This window comes from Salmo salar, chromosome ssa26, assembly GCF_905237065.1.
Source record: "Salmo salar chromosome ssa26, Ssal_v3.1, whole genome shotgun sequence".
NCBI lineage: Eukaryota > Metazoa > Chordata > Actinopteri > Salmoniformes > Salmonidae > Salmo > Salmo salar.
This window is the reverse complement of record NC_059467.1, coordinates 24880321-24893348: the sequence shown is the minus strand read 5'-3', so window position 1 is coordinate 24893348 and position 13028 is coordinate 24880321. Positions and strand designations below refer to the sequence as shown.

Below are 13028 nucleotides of genomic sequence, written 5' to 3'. Positions count from 1 at the left end.
TGCTGGTTGCATCACTAGCCGGCTACCACCGGGTTACTCAACCTGCACCTTAGAGGCTGCTGCCCTATATACATAGACATGGAATCACTGGTCACTTTAGTAATGGAACACTAGTCACTTTAATAATGTTTACATACTGCTTTACTCATTTCATATGTAAATACTGTATTCTATTCTTTCTGTATTTTAGTCAATGCCACTCCGACATTGCTCATCCTAATATTTATATATTTCTTAATTCTATTCTTTTACTTTTAGATTTGTGTATTGTTGTGAATTGTTAGATATTACTGTACTGTTGGAGCTAGGAACACAATAATTTCACTACACCCGCAATAACATCTGCTAAATATGTGTATGTGACCAATAAAATGTGATTTGATTTGGTTGTGCAGAAATTGTAATGGGGAGTCATGTTGGTGCGACCACAGTTCAGGTTATAAAACTGTTCTCTCCCTCAGGATGCTGCAGAATAACCAGCTGAAGACTGTTCCAAGTACAGCTATAAAAAACCTCTACTCTCTACAGTCTCTGTGAGTCCCCCTATCTCTTCACCCATCTGGAATTACACGACTGTGACACACACACACACACACACACACACACACACACACACACACACACACCTACCTTTTAGAGACTTGAAATGGCAAAACTCCTCAAATGGACATCGTAAGCATAATCATGACATTTACAATGGGAAGCATTCACTCTACAATCCAATTGACCTATTAGCTTCCTCTAGACTGGTCTGCATCATTGCACTAACCTTTACACAGCTCACACATAACCATCTGGTTACCATGCTGTCTTTACCCCCCACCACATTGCATTTACCAACAGTGAGACATCATCTATTTATTTATGTGATTGGTTTTTGCCTGTATAGGTTTGAAAGGGATGTGTGTGGGTTGTTATGTTTCCCAGACACTGCAGGGCTCTACAGTGCGGCCATTTTAGTTATTGCTGTGCGACCTGGAATATGAATTTAGTCACCAATGTGCCTAGAAAAATGAAGGATTCTAGCTTTAATACCTCAAATATTTTTCATTGTGCTCCTATATGTCTACATTTTTCAACTTAGGCGCGCACATGTGCTCCTTGTAAAAATGGTCCGCGTAGAGCCCTGCACTGGTTTCCAAATCCCCAGCTCCTCAGCGTCTCTTTCCTTTGACTTTAACTTAGTGACTCTCTGTGACTACTGCATGTCACTCTCTGAGGGACTATGACTGAGCATTACACCATCTTTGTTTCCCTGTGCCTCTTTTGACTCTGACTGTGAATAGTGTAGGATGAGATCCAGCTGGAAGCCTGGTCCGGGACGTGCTGAAAATCCAGCTTTCTGCCATTTATCACCTCCAGTTCCTTTCCCTCAGTCCCACGTTTTCCCCTTCTTTTTTCCTTCTCTTTTTTGCACAAGTCTTTTCTCTCTTAGGGGTTAAGGTCTGTAGCTGAAGTAATATGTTTTGGCAGAGCCTAGCTAGGTTTGTATAATGCCTTTGAGAGTTAGATGTCAATCATCGTGCCTTTCTACTTCCAACACAGACTCGTAGGGAATTTAGAGGGAGAGAGAGATATGGAGTCATGGAGGTGGAAAGAGAGCGAGGGAAGAGGAGAGTGAAACTTAGAGGGAGTCTGTGAAGGGAAGAGTGGAATAACAAAGGGACAGAGCTTTTGTTGCAAGAGAGAGTGAATGTTGTGATAACACATTAAGGAGCAGGTTTCATGAATGAGGAACAGAATGTGCAGCACCAGCCAAATACAAAACTAGTAGAAACCTTGATTGTAGAACAAAGCTATTTATAACCTTCTGTTTATAGTTCTCACCAGAACAGTCTAAATAGTTAGAAATAAATGCAGAATATTTAGAAGAAGAATAAAATGCACATTTTTATAGTAACACCATACTTACTATACATATGTTATAATGTAGTAGGCTATCCAATGGCTCATTCAAATATTTGCAGTTGACAAGAGTAAGGCCAATGGAAAGCTGTTAAAAATGGAAGACCATAGTGTAATGTTTTTCTACTGAGGCAATAGAAATACCTCATAAATACCATTCCTTACATGGCCCTTGATTCTCTCTCTCTCTCTCTGTCTCTCTCTCTCTCTCTCTCTCTCGTTATGTGCTGTATCAATATGAGATGTCCTCAACGTGAGAATGTCCATGGTGGTGAATGTATGACAGAATTCACACATTGGTGTGACATAACTAGTAAGATAAAGGTTTCTAAAATCTCTTTCCCCCCCTCCCTCTGCAGACGTCTGGATGCCAACCACATCACGACGGTGCCTGAGGATAGCTTTGAGGGCCTGCAGCAGCTCCGCCACCTCTGGCTGGATGACAACAGCCTGACTGAGGTCCCAGTGGGCCCCATGAGACACCAGGCTAACCTGCAGGCTCTCACCCTGGCACTCAACCGCATCACCCACATCCCCAACAATGCCTTTGCCAACCTCTCCAGTCTGGTGGTGCTGTGAGTGCTGCAGATCTATCTATTCCAGACCTGGGTTCAAATACTATTTGAAATCTTTCAAATAGGTTTAGCGTTTTCTCTAGTCTCTCTGGAGTGCAAGAGGGGCAGGGTTTGGACTCCTTGTGATTATTCTATTGGTTCCATTGTGTCAGGCAAGCTCAGTAATCTCAAGATAGTATTTAAACCCATGTGTGATCTTGGTGCTGTTCTGGATCTGTTCTGTGCTCCTTCCCTTAGGGGAGAGTTTGGGGCGTTCAACTCATTGATAGTATACTGTAGATTCAGATATAGCACAGATCTGAGCTGTTTTTGGTGGAGATTTTTTATTCTTTTTTTTCTATAAATTATTATTTCAAAATAATAATGTTTTAACCTTCAGTCAGTTAGGAACAAATTCTTATTTTCAATGACGGCCTAGGAACAGTGGGTTAACTGCCTGTTCAGGGGCAGAACGACAGATTTGTACCTTGTCAGCTCAGGGATTTGAACTTGCAACCTTTCAGTTACTAGTCCACCGCTCTAACCACTAGGCTACCCTGCCACCCCAATTTACATCTGTTGGAAGAAGAAAATGTAGAATCATGGAATCATGGGTAATAGAACAATCTCCACTTTTATTATGAAAGACAGTTATTTTTAAACAGTGTCAAAGGAACAAGCCATCAGATTACACTTCTCTACCATTCAAATATTGCAGATGTTCAAATCCATTCCACTCCAAGTCAAATGAAATTTTTAGATAAATATATCAACACACTGTATGAAGCCATCACTTCAAACACAAATGCACGCATGCACACATGTACACGCACACAAACGCATGCACGCACACACACACAATAAAAATGCTATTGCTGCAGGGCCCAGTTGGAGGGAAATAGGACAGAGCTGTGTCCCTAGTGGCTGGCAAGAATAAACAGGAAGAAAATACCTTGAATCCATGAGGCTTCGACACACCAGCACTCACAATGATACCTGACTTACCAATCACTGTGGTCTCTGGTGATAGCTGCAGAGGTCATTTACCTTATGAATAGATTGAATTGGGTCTTACTATCAGGCAGGGAGTGTGGGAGATGTGAAAAGTGCTGTGTTGTTCATCCACAAAGGATGAGATGCCATGTGGCAGATTGAGCATTTTGTTTTATGTGTGTTGTATGTCACAAAGAATAGCTGTATTATATCCTGCTTAAAAACCCAGACAGACCCCTATTAAAACCTCCCTGCATGTTCAATCACATAGACTAGATATCCTATACATGTTCCTTCTGTTGTTCAATGTCCGTTTTGGCTCGTCTGCAACAGTGAAGTCTATTTTGAGCTGGGAATGGAATATAAATATATCCTTTATCTTCCAGGCATCTGCATAATAACAGAATTAAGGAGATTGGGGAGAGCTGCTTCACGGGGCTAGAGAACCTAGAGACGCTGTAAGTACATTTGAATACAAACTCATTAACAGTGTGTATGAGCCCTCCCCCCCCCACACACACACACACACAGACACACACACACACCCAGAGCGGCTGGGACGTCAGTGTGTCCACTTCCTCCTGTAATTGCTCCAGGATAAATGGAGCGGAGTCCATGATGGCTATCTGCACTACCCTCCCATTGTTCGCTTCCTCCTGCGTCGCCAGCCTGAACAGTGACACAACCTATTTAGTCCGGAGAGGACAGAGACATTCTGGCCTATGGTTTAACAGCAGCCATATTAGATGTACCATGAGTGTCACACTCACTCACAACGTTGACACTGATAAAACAGAAAAATATTTCTCTTACTTACCATAGGAGCCTAGCTTATATGTGAGCACTCCAGTCTGTCATGGGAACTACAGTACACTTGGCTATTCGTGAACGCTGGATATCCCTTCAAGATAATGTTTTATAGTGTAGTGCCTGAAACTGGAAGATCAATACTTTACTATCGTTAAGGTGACTGTATGTTTGCACAGCACTGCTAGTGAATGGTTGCGGTATGATTGAGTGTGCTGTGGTGTGTGGTGTAATGATTATGAAACTCCCTGCTCCTTTTGGCCCCTCAGGGATCTTAACTTCAACAACCTGATGACCTTCCCAGAAGCAATCCAGGCACTACCCAAACTGAAGGAGCTGTGAGTACTGTCCCATGACAAACACATGACACACACACACACACACACACACACACACACACACACACACACACACACACAGTCACAAATGGAAGCACATACACACCGATACCGACACACACACACACACACACAGTGATGCACATGCGTACACAGATTCCCTTAGTGAGATTTTTAAAATCTGAAACGTCAACTTTGAGGGATTAGGTTGTTTAGTCAGTAAGCGGCATGTGGCCTAGAGGTGATATCATTTTCTGGTTGCGTGCAGGCTGCTGTGTTTTTGTAGAAATGTGAGCTGTTGATGTGTCTCGGTGGAACTGTGAACCTTGGCAGGGGGAGCTGAGAGATGAATGATGGGGTCTGAATAGTGCCCCCAAGAATACACTCCTCTGTCTGTTTTCCTTACCTTTGTTGCTCTCCTCTCCTGTCTGTCAGAGCTGTAGTAGAGAGAGAGGCTGTCTTAATGTTCCTGTACAATGGTTTATTGATCCCTTGAACTTGTGATGGATATAAGGGACATGTCTACTAGATAAAAGATGCAGGCACATTAGGTACATTACCTGCCTTTGTTTTCACAGTGTCACTGGGACATCTTGAACAATAGATCTTGACTTCACGTTTCATGTGGACAGTCACAACTGTTCTCCAGATGGTGTCCTTTCATATTTCTGATGGAAAAACAATATTGAACAGATATGGAATTTACCATGTTTTATGACAGCAGTATAGATTAATTAGCAATTAAACCTTCAGTCAAATAATTGACACACATTAGATTGAAAGATGCCATCTAATGGTGAAAACTGGAATTAGCCACATTAAGTGCAGAAATCAGGAAGCTGTAGCACACGTGTACAGAATTAGTCGTCATTTACATATTGGCAACTATAACAGTTTACTTAATTTGGACCCATCTGTTTTTCTAATCACAATTTGTATCTTGTTCTTCTCGTTCAGCTCTTGCAACTGTATCGTTGCACATTTAATATTCCACCTTCATTCCAAAGATTGTGGTTAGAATAATATTCACTGTGTATATTTTAATTTTCCTCCAGTGGATTTCACAGCAATGACATAGCAGCCATACCTGAGGGAGCCTTCCACAAGAACCCTTTGCTCCGCACCATGTAAGGCTATACTTCAAAGCCAGTCCTACTGTCAACAAATACTATAGAATAGAACCTTGAGCCTTCACACATTCATGTACTAGCACAGTGTTCCCCAACTCCAGTCCTCCAGTACCTCCAACTGTACACATTTTGGTTGTAGCTCCAGACAAGCTCACCTGATTCAACTCATTGAGTGCTTGATGATTAGTTGACCAGTTGAATCAGGTCTGCTTGTCCGGGGCTACAAAATATGTGTGCTGTTGGGGGTAGTCCAGGACTGGAGTTGAGAAACACTGTACTAGCATGTACAGTTTATCATATTTACACACATGACTGACATGCACATGACTGACAGCACCACGCTGGTAATATAGTGACTGACTGACAGCACCAAGCTGGTAATATAGTGACTGACAGCACCAAGCTGGTAATATAGTGACTGACTGACAGCACCAAGCTGGTACTATAGTGACTGACTGACAGCACCACGCTGGTAATATAGTGACTGACTGACAGCACCAAGCTGGTAATATAGTGACTGACAGCACCAAGCTGGTAATATAGTGACTGACTGACAGCACCACGCTGGTAATATAGTGACTGACTGACAGCACCACGCTGGTAATATAGTGACTGACTGACAGCACTACGCTGGTAATATAGTGACTGACTGACAGCACCACGCTGGTAATATAGTGACTGACTGACAGCACCAAGCTGGTAATATAGTGACTGACTGACAGCACCACGCTGGTAATATAGTGACTGACTGACAGCACCACGCTGGTAATATAGTGACTGACTGTCAGCACCACGCTGGTAATATAGTGACTGACTGACAGCACCACGCTGGTAATATAGTGACTGACTGACAGCACCACGCTGGTAATATAGTGACTGACTGTCAGCACCACGCTGGTAATATAGTGACTGACTGACAGCACCACGCTGGTAATATAGTGACTGACAGACAGCACCACGCTGGTAATATAGTGACTGACTGACAGCACCAAGCTGGTACTATAGTGACTGACTGACAGCACCATGCTGGTAATATAGTGACTGACTGACAGCACTACGCTGGTAATATAGTGACTGACTGACAGCACCACGCTGTTAATATAGTGACTGACTGACAGCACCACGCTGGTAATATAGTGACTGACTGACAGCACCAAGCTGGTACTATAGTGACTGACTGACAGCACCATGCTGGTAATATAGTGACTGACTGACAGCACCATGCTGGTAATATAGTGACTGACTGACAGCACCATGCTGGTAATATAGTGACTGACTGACAGCACCAAGCTGGTAATATAGTGACTGACTGACAGCACCAAGCTGGTACTATAGTGACTGACTGACAGCACCATGCTGGTAATATAGTGACTGACTGACAGCACCAAGCTGGTAATATAGTGACTGACTGACAGCACCAAGCTGGTAATATAGTGACTGACTGACAGCACCAAGCTGGTAATATAGTGACTGACTGACAGCACCAAGCTGGTAATATAGTGACTGACTGACAGTACCACGCTGGTAATATAGTGACTGACTGACAGCACCAAGCTGGTAATATAGTGACTGACAGACAGCACCACGCTGGTAATATAATGACTGACAGACAGCACCACGCTGGTAATATAATGACTGACAGACAGCACCACGCTGGTAATATAATAACTGACCATGGGCCCTAGAAGATACTTGTCCAGAAGATGGTGCCATTCTCTCATAGTAAATGAGTTTACTGTGAGTGTCCTCTTCTCTTATCCTCCCCAGCCACCTGTATGACAACCCCCTGTCCTTTGTGGGAACTTCAGCCTTCCAGAACCTGTCTGACCTGCACTCCCTGTAAGTCCCTGTCCATATCTGTTAGAAAACCAAGTCTGGTACTCTGAACATTATGTTCATAGTGTGGTAAGGATCTCTGAATTAACTGATTTACAATAAAAGTGTATTAATCACCATGTGATACAATACACTGAATATCGCTGGTGCTTATTTCATACCATGATGTAATGTTACAAGTGGACAGTTATTCAGACTAAAGTTAGTCTCTGGTGTGTCATACCTATTGTATTCTAACCCTGTGAGGTATGTGTTTCAGGATGCTACGTGGAGCCAGTATGATGCAGGAGTTTCCCTGTCTCACTGGGACTAACAACCTGGAGAGTCTGTGAGTACACAATACAGCAGACGCTTTACATCAACATACACAACTGACACAGACCGACAATGTTAGAATGAATGTGTTTGTGTTAGACAGATTGTGAGTGATTGGCTTTTTTTCTGCCTTGTTTGAGGTTAAGTGAGACAGTTTGTCAGTGGTAATTAAATCAGAGTGTTTCTTTCTCAGCACTTTGACAGGCACAAAGATTTCTGCCATACCGGTTGAGCTCTGTGAGGATCTCAAGGTGCTGCGGACTCTGTTAGTATCCCCAACCTCACCTCTCACCCTTATCCTACCTTATTAATCTAGTTCACATAAATGCTGGTGACATTCCAGATTACATTATTTCATCCTTTTGCTCATCAGAGACCTGTCCTACAATGAGATTGAGGAGCTGCCTTCCTTCCAGGGCTGTCTAAAGCTGCAGGAAATGTGAGTATGGTATATATTGTTGGGAATGTGAGCAAGAGCACAAACACATTTTTAAACATTACACTCAAGATGACCCCCACCTTCTACCTTTTTCTGAGTGTATATTCTGTGTTCTGTCCTAATTATAGAAGCCTGCAGCACAACCACATCCAGCAAATCGACAGGGACACATTCCAGGGTCTGTCTGCCCTGCGCTTGCTGTGAGTACACACACACACTCACACACACACACACACACACACACACACACACACACACACACACACACACACACACACACACACACACACACACACACACACACACACACACACACACACACACACACACACACACACAGCCTATAGTACCTTGAGGCTTAAAGGTAAAGGCCAAAGTAGATCTCATTGGAAATGAACTCAGTTGAACTCATCACTAGCTCATGCCAGAGGCTCATTTAAAAAAGCATGCTTAATTTGCTGCCCTCATTCTGAACACATCTTTAAGTAATTTTCTTTCCTGCAGGGACCTGAGTAGAAATGAAATGAAAACCATCCACAGAGATGCTTTCCTCTATTTGACGGTGCTAACAAACCTGTGAGTAGGACACTATACTGTGGTAAAAACTAAATCTGTTCTCATACAAGTCATGATAACAAATATACTGCTCCAAAAAATAAAGGGAACACTTAAACAACACAATGTAACTCCAAGTCAATCACACTTCTGTGAAATCAAACTGTCCACTTAGGAAGCAACACTGATTGACAATAAATTTCACATGCTGTTGTGCAAATGGAATAGACAACAGGTGGAAATTATAGGCAATAAGCAAGACACCCCCAATAAAGGAGTGGTTCAGCAGGTGGTGACCACAGACCACTTCTCAATTCCTATGCTTCCTGGCTGATGTTTTGGTCACTTTTGAATGCTGGCGGTGCTTTCACTCTAGTGGTAGCATGAGACGGAGTCTACAACCCACACAAGTGGCTCAGGTAGTGCAGCTCATCCAGGATGGCACATCAATGCGAGCTGTGGCAAGAAGGTTTGCTGTGTCTGTCAGCGTAGTGTCCAGAGCATGGAGGCGCTACCAGGAGACAGGCCAGTACATCAGGAGACGTGGAGGAGGCCATAGGAGGGCAACAACCCAGCAGCAGGACCGCTACCTCCGCCTTTGTGCAAGGAGGAGCAGGAGGAGCACTGCCAGAGCCCTGCAAAATGACCTCCAGCAGGCCACAAATGTGCATGTGTCTGCTCAAATGGTCAGAAACAGACTCCATGAGGGTGGTATGAGGGTCCGACGTCCACAGGTGGGGGTTGTGCTTACAGCCCAACACCGTGCAGGACGTTTGGCATTTGCCAGAGAACACCAAGATTGGCAAATTCGCCACTGACGCCCTGTGCTCTTCACAGATGAAAGCAGGTTCACACTGAGCACGTGACAGACGTGACAGAGTCTGGAGACGCTGTGGAGAACGTTCTGCTGCCTGCAACATCCTCCAGCATGACCGGTTTGGCGGTGGGTCAGTCATGGTGTGGGGTGGCATTTCTTTGGGGGGCCGCACAGCCCTCCATGTGCTCGACAGAGGTAGCCTGACTGCCATTAGGTACCGAGATGAGATCCTCAGACCCCTTGTGAGACCATATGCTGGTGCGGTTGGCCCTGGGTTCCTCCTAATGCAAGACAATGCTAGACCTCATGTGGCTGGAGTGTGTCAGCAGTTCCTGCAAGAGGAAGGCATTGATGCTATGGACTGGCCCGCCCGTTCCCCAGACCTGAATCCAATTGAGCACATCTGGGACATCATGTCTCGCTCCATCCACCAACGCCACGTTGCACCACAGACTGTCCAGGAGTTGGCGGATGCTTTAGTCCAGGTCTGGGAGGAGATCCCTCAGGAGACCATCCGCCACCTCATCAGGAGCATGCCCAGGTGTTGTAGGGAGGTCATACAGGCACGTGGAGGCCACACACACTACTGAGCCTCATTTTGACTTGTTTTAAGGACTTTACATCAAAGTTGGATCAGCCTGTAGTGTGGTTTTCCACTTTAATTTTGAGTGTGACTCCAAATCCAGACCTCCATGGGTTGATAAATTGGATTTCCATTGATTATTTTTGTGTGAATTTGTTGTCAGCACATTCAACTATGTAAAGAAAAAAGTATTTAATAAGATTATTACATTACTGTTTAAACATATGTGTACATATGTTAGTAGTGTGTTCCAGGAATGTATGTATGCTAATATGTCCTGTTTGTTTCAGAGACCTGAGTTTAAACTCGCTGACCAGCATTCCAACAACTGGACTGAGTTCCCTGAACCAATTGAAACTCACAGGAAACCTGCAGATGAAAAATGTATTTACTGCAAAGAGCCTCCCCAAACTCAGGTCAGAATCCTAGTAATTCATCCAAATGACCTCACACTGTCCTGAACTAGATGTGAACTCACTGTAGTGCCAAACCCAATTCACTTACAGTAACTAAACTTAAGTCCAACTGTGAGGTTGGGGTCATGCAACACTTTGAATGATAATGGTCCTATTGTGGTCTACAGGTCAGTATCAGTTCCCTATGCTTACCAGTGCTGTGCATTTGTGGGATGTGATTCTTCAACATCTTCCACTGATGAGGAGGACATCAAGAAGGTTACAGGTAAATGATGTCAGTCATGACTGGTCATTAGACCACTCTTGACATAAACAAGTATGATTCAGAGGAGAGATAAAAAGTTTATTGAAATTGATTAGCTAATGAATCTTTGTGTTCTAGGTGGAGAAGAAATGGAGAGGATATCGATGGTAATGCACTGCTCTCCCTCTCCAGGTAAACCACAGTCACTTTATTGTCATCTACAGCATTGAATTGTGTACATCATCACATCTTTTACTAACTGAAGGATGACTCTGTCTCTCTCCTCCAGGAGCCTTCAAGCCCTGTGAGCACCTCCTGGGCAGCTGGATGATCCGTCTGACTGTGTGGTTCATCTGCCTGGTGGCCCTGATCTTCAACACTCTGGTGCTGGCAGCCACCTTCTCCCGCCGGGCCTTGGCCCTCTCCCCTGCCAGGCTGCTGGTTGGCCTCCTGGCCCTCACCAACCTGCTAACTGGGGTCTATGTGGGGGTGCTCACTGTCCTGGATGCTGCCACCTGGGGCTCCTTCGCTGAGTTTGGGGTCTGGTGGGAGACGGGGGTGGGCTGCCGGGCGACAGGGGCCCTGGCGGTGTTCTCCTCCGAGTGGGCGGTTCTGCTGTTGCCCCTGGCGGCTGTGGAGCGCAGCGTGGCGGTGAGGGGGCTCCTGGGGAAGGCCATCTCGCCCAGGAGGAGCAGCGAGAGGGGGTTCGGGAACAGACGCTTCGCCCTGGCTGCTGCTCTTCTGGGACTCCTGGCGGCTGCAGCAGCCTGCCTGCCCCTCTTCAGTACCAGCGACCCTTCAGCCTCCCCTCTCTGTTTACCCTTCTCTGGCGGTGAGGGCCCTGCGCTGGGGGTCACTGTGGCCCTGGTGCTGCTCAACGCTCTGGCCTACCTGTTCACAGCAGCAGTGTACACCCAGCTCTACTGTGGCTTGGGCAGGGTGGAGCTGGCAGACCAGGAGCAGGCAGGGGCCGTACGCCACGTGGCATGGCTCATATTCACCAACTGCATCTTCTTCTGCCCTGTTGCAGCCTTCTCCTTCGCCCCTCTACTGGCCAGGTCTGGCACCGCGGGGGGCCCTGAGATCGCCAAGTCCGTCACGCTCATCTTCTTCCCCCTACCGGCATGCCTTAACCCCGTGCTCTACGTTTTCTTCAGCCAAGCCTTCCGGGAGGACTGGCTGCGGCTGCGGGGCCATGGAGCTGTGGCCCGGGGGGTGAAGGCTGGGCAGTGTGCGGGGGGCTCTGGGGTCGTGGATGGGGACGGGGACTCCTCCACACGGCTGGGCTATGACTGTGGGGTGTACTCCCAGCTCTGTGGGGAGACAGTCATGTGTGAGCGCTGCGAGGCGGCTCTACACGCCAGGACCTCTTCCTCCTCATCATCAGTCTGCAGACACTTGGTGAAGTCCCACAGCTGCCCTACCCTCTCGGCTGGTGCGGCAGCGGGCCAGCGTACGGAGGGCTACTGGGCAGACAGCGGCACCCTCTCTGCCCAGTCAGAGTACGCTGACGAGGGGGACTCGTTTGTGTCCGACAGTTCCGACCAGGTGCAGGCCTGTGGACGAGCCTGCTTCTGCCAGAGCCGAGGACTCCCTCTGGTCCACTACGCATACAACATACCTCGCATCAAAGACTGAGAAACTCTTCAGATGTGTGTGTGCATCTGTGTTTGTTTGTGCGTGTGCGTGCGTGTGTGTGTGTGTGTTGGACACTATAACAAAAAGAAAGGTTTGTGATACACAACAAAACATGTGCAGGGTCCGTGCACACAAATCATTCAGGAAGCACTTCTTTAATCACTGTGTGAACCAGACTCAACCGTCACAAAAAGGGAATCTGGCATTAAATTAGACTTCTCTGAGACCTGAGACTTTTGGCCAACACTTGTTTTGCCCTTCAGGATTTAGAACTGATTCCTGTGTGATAACACAAAACTGGCTGTCAAATATGTAACAAAAGAGGAAACCTTGCCACCAGTGCCTGCTTCTTGGTTTAGAGCGAACTCATTATCAAGATGTTACAAGCCTGAATGAATCTGTCACGTCTCTTGCTAAGGCAAGGATCTATGTGCCATCCTTTTGTAGGTTCTACCTGT

At 45.9% G+C, this 13028-nt stretch overlaps 1 protein-coding gene across 1 annotated transcript in view; it reads left to right on the top strand.

Moving 5' to 3' along the window:
• LOC106587483 (leucine-rich repeat-containing G-protein coupled receptor 4) overlaps positions 1 to 12847 on the top strand; it is a 30544-nt gene extending 17697 nt beyond the window's left edge. The window contains exons 4-18 of the mRNA XM_014175906.2: positions 462 to 533; positions 2265 to 2480; positions 3839 to 3910; positions 4529 to 4597; positions 5653 to 5724; positions 7495 to 7566; positions 7823 to 7891; positions 8072 to 8143; positions 8252 to 8317; positions 8446 to 8517; positions 8822 to 8893; positions 10563 to 10688; positions 10856 to 10953; positions 11071 to 11124; positions 11222 to 12847. Coding sequence (XP_014031381.1) covers positions 462 to 533; positions 2265 to 2480; positions 3839 to 3910; positions 4529 to 4597; positions 5653 to 5724; positions 7495 to 7566; positions 7823 to 7891; positions 8072 to 8143; positions 8252 to 8317; positions 8446 to 8517; positions 8822 to 8893; positions 10563 to 10688; positions 10856 to 10953; positions 11071 to 11124; positions 11222 to 12570 — 2551 coding nt within the window. The 3' untranslated portion in view covers positions 12571 to 12847. The remainder of the gene's footprint in view (positions 1 to 461; positions 534 to 2264; positions 2481 to 3838; positions 3911 to 4528; positions 4598 to 5652; positions 5725 to 7494; positions 7567 to 7822; positions 7892 to 8071; positions 8144 to 8251; positions 8318 to 8445; positions 8518 to 8821; positions 8894 to 10562; positions 10689 to 10855; positions 10954 to 11070; positions 11125 to 11221) is intronic.
• Positions 12848 to 13028: the final 181 nt, after the last annotated feature.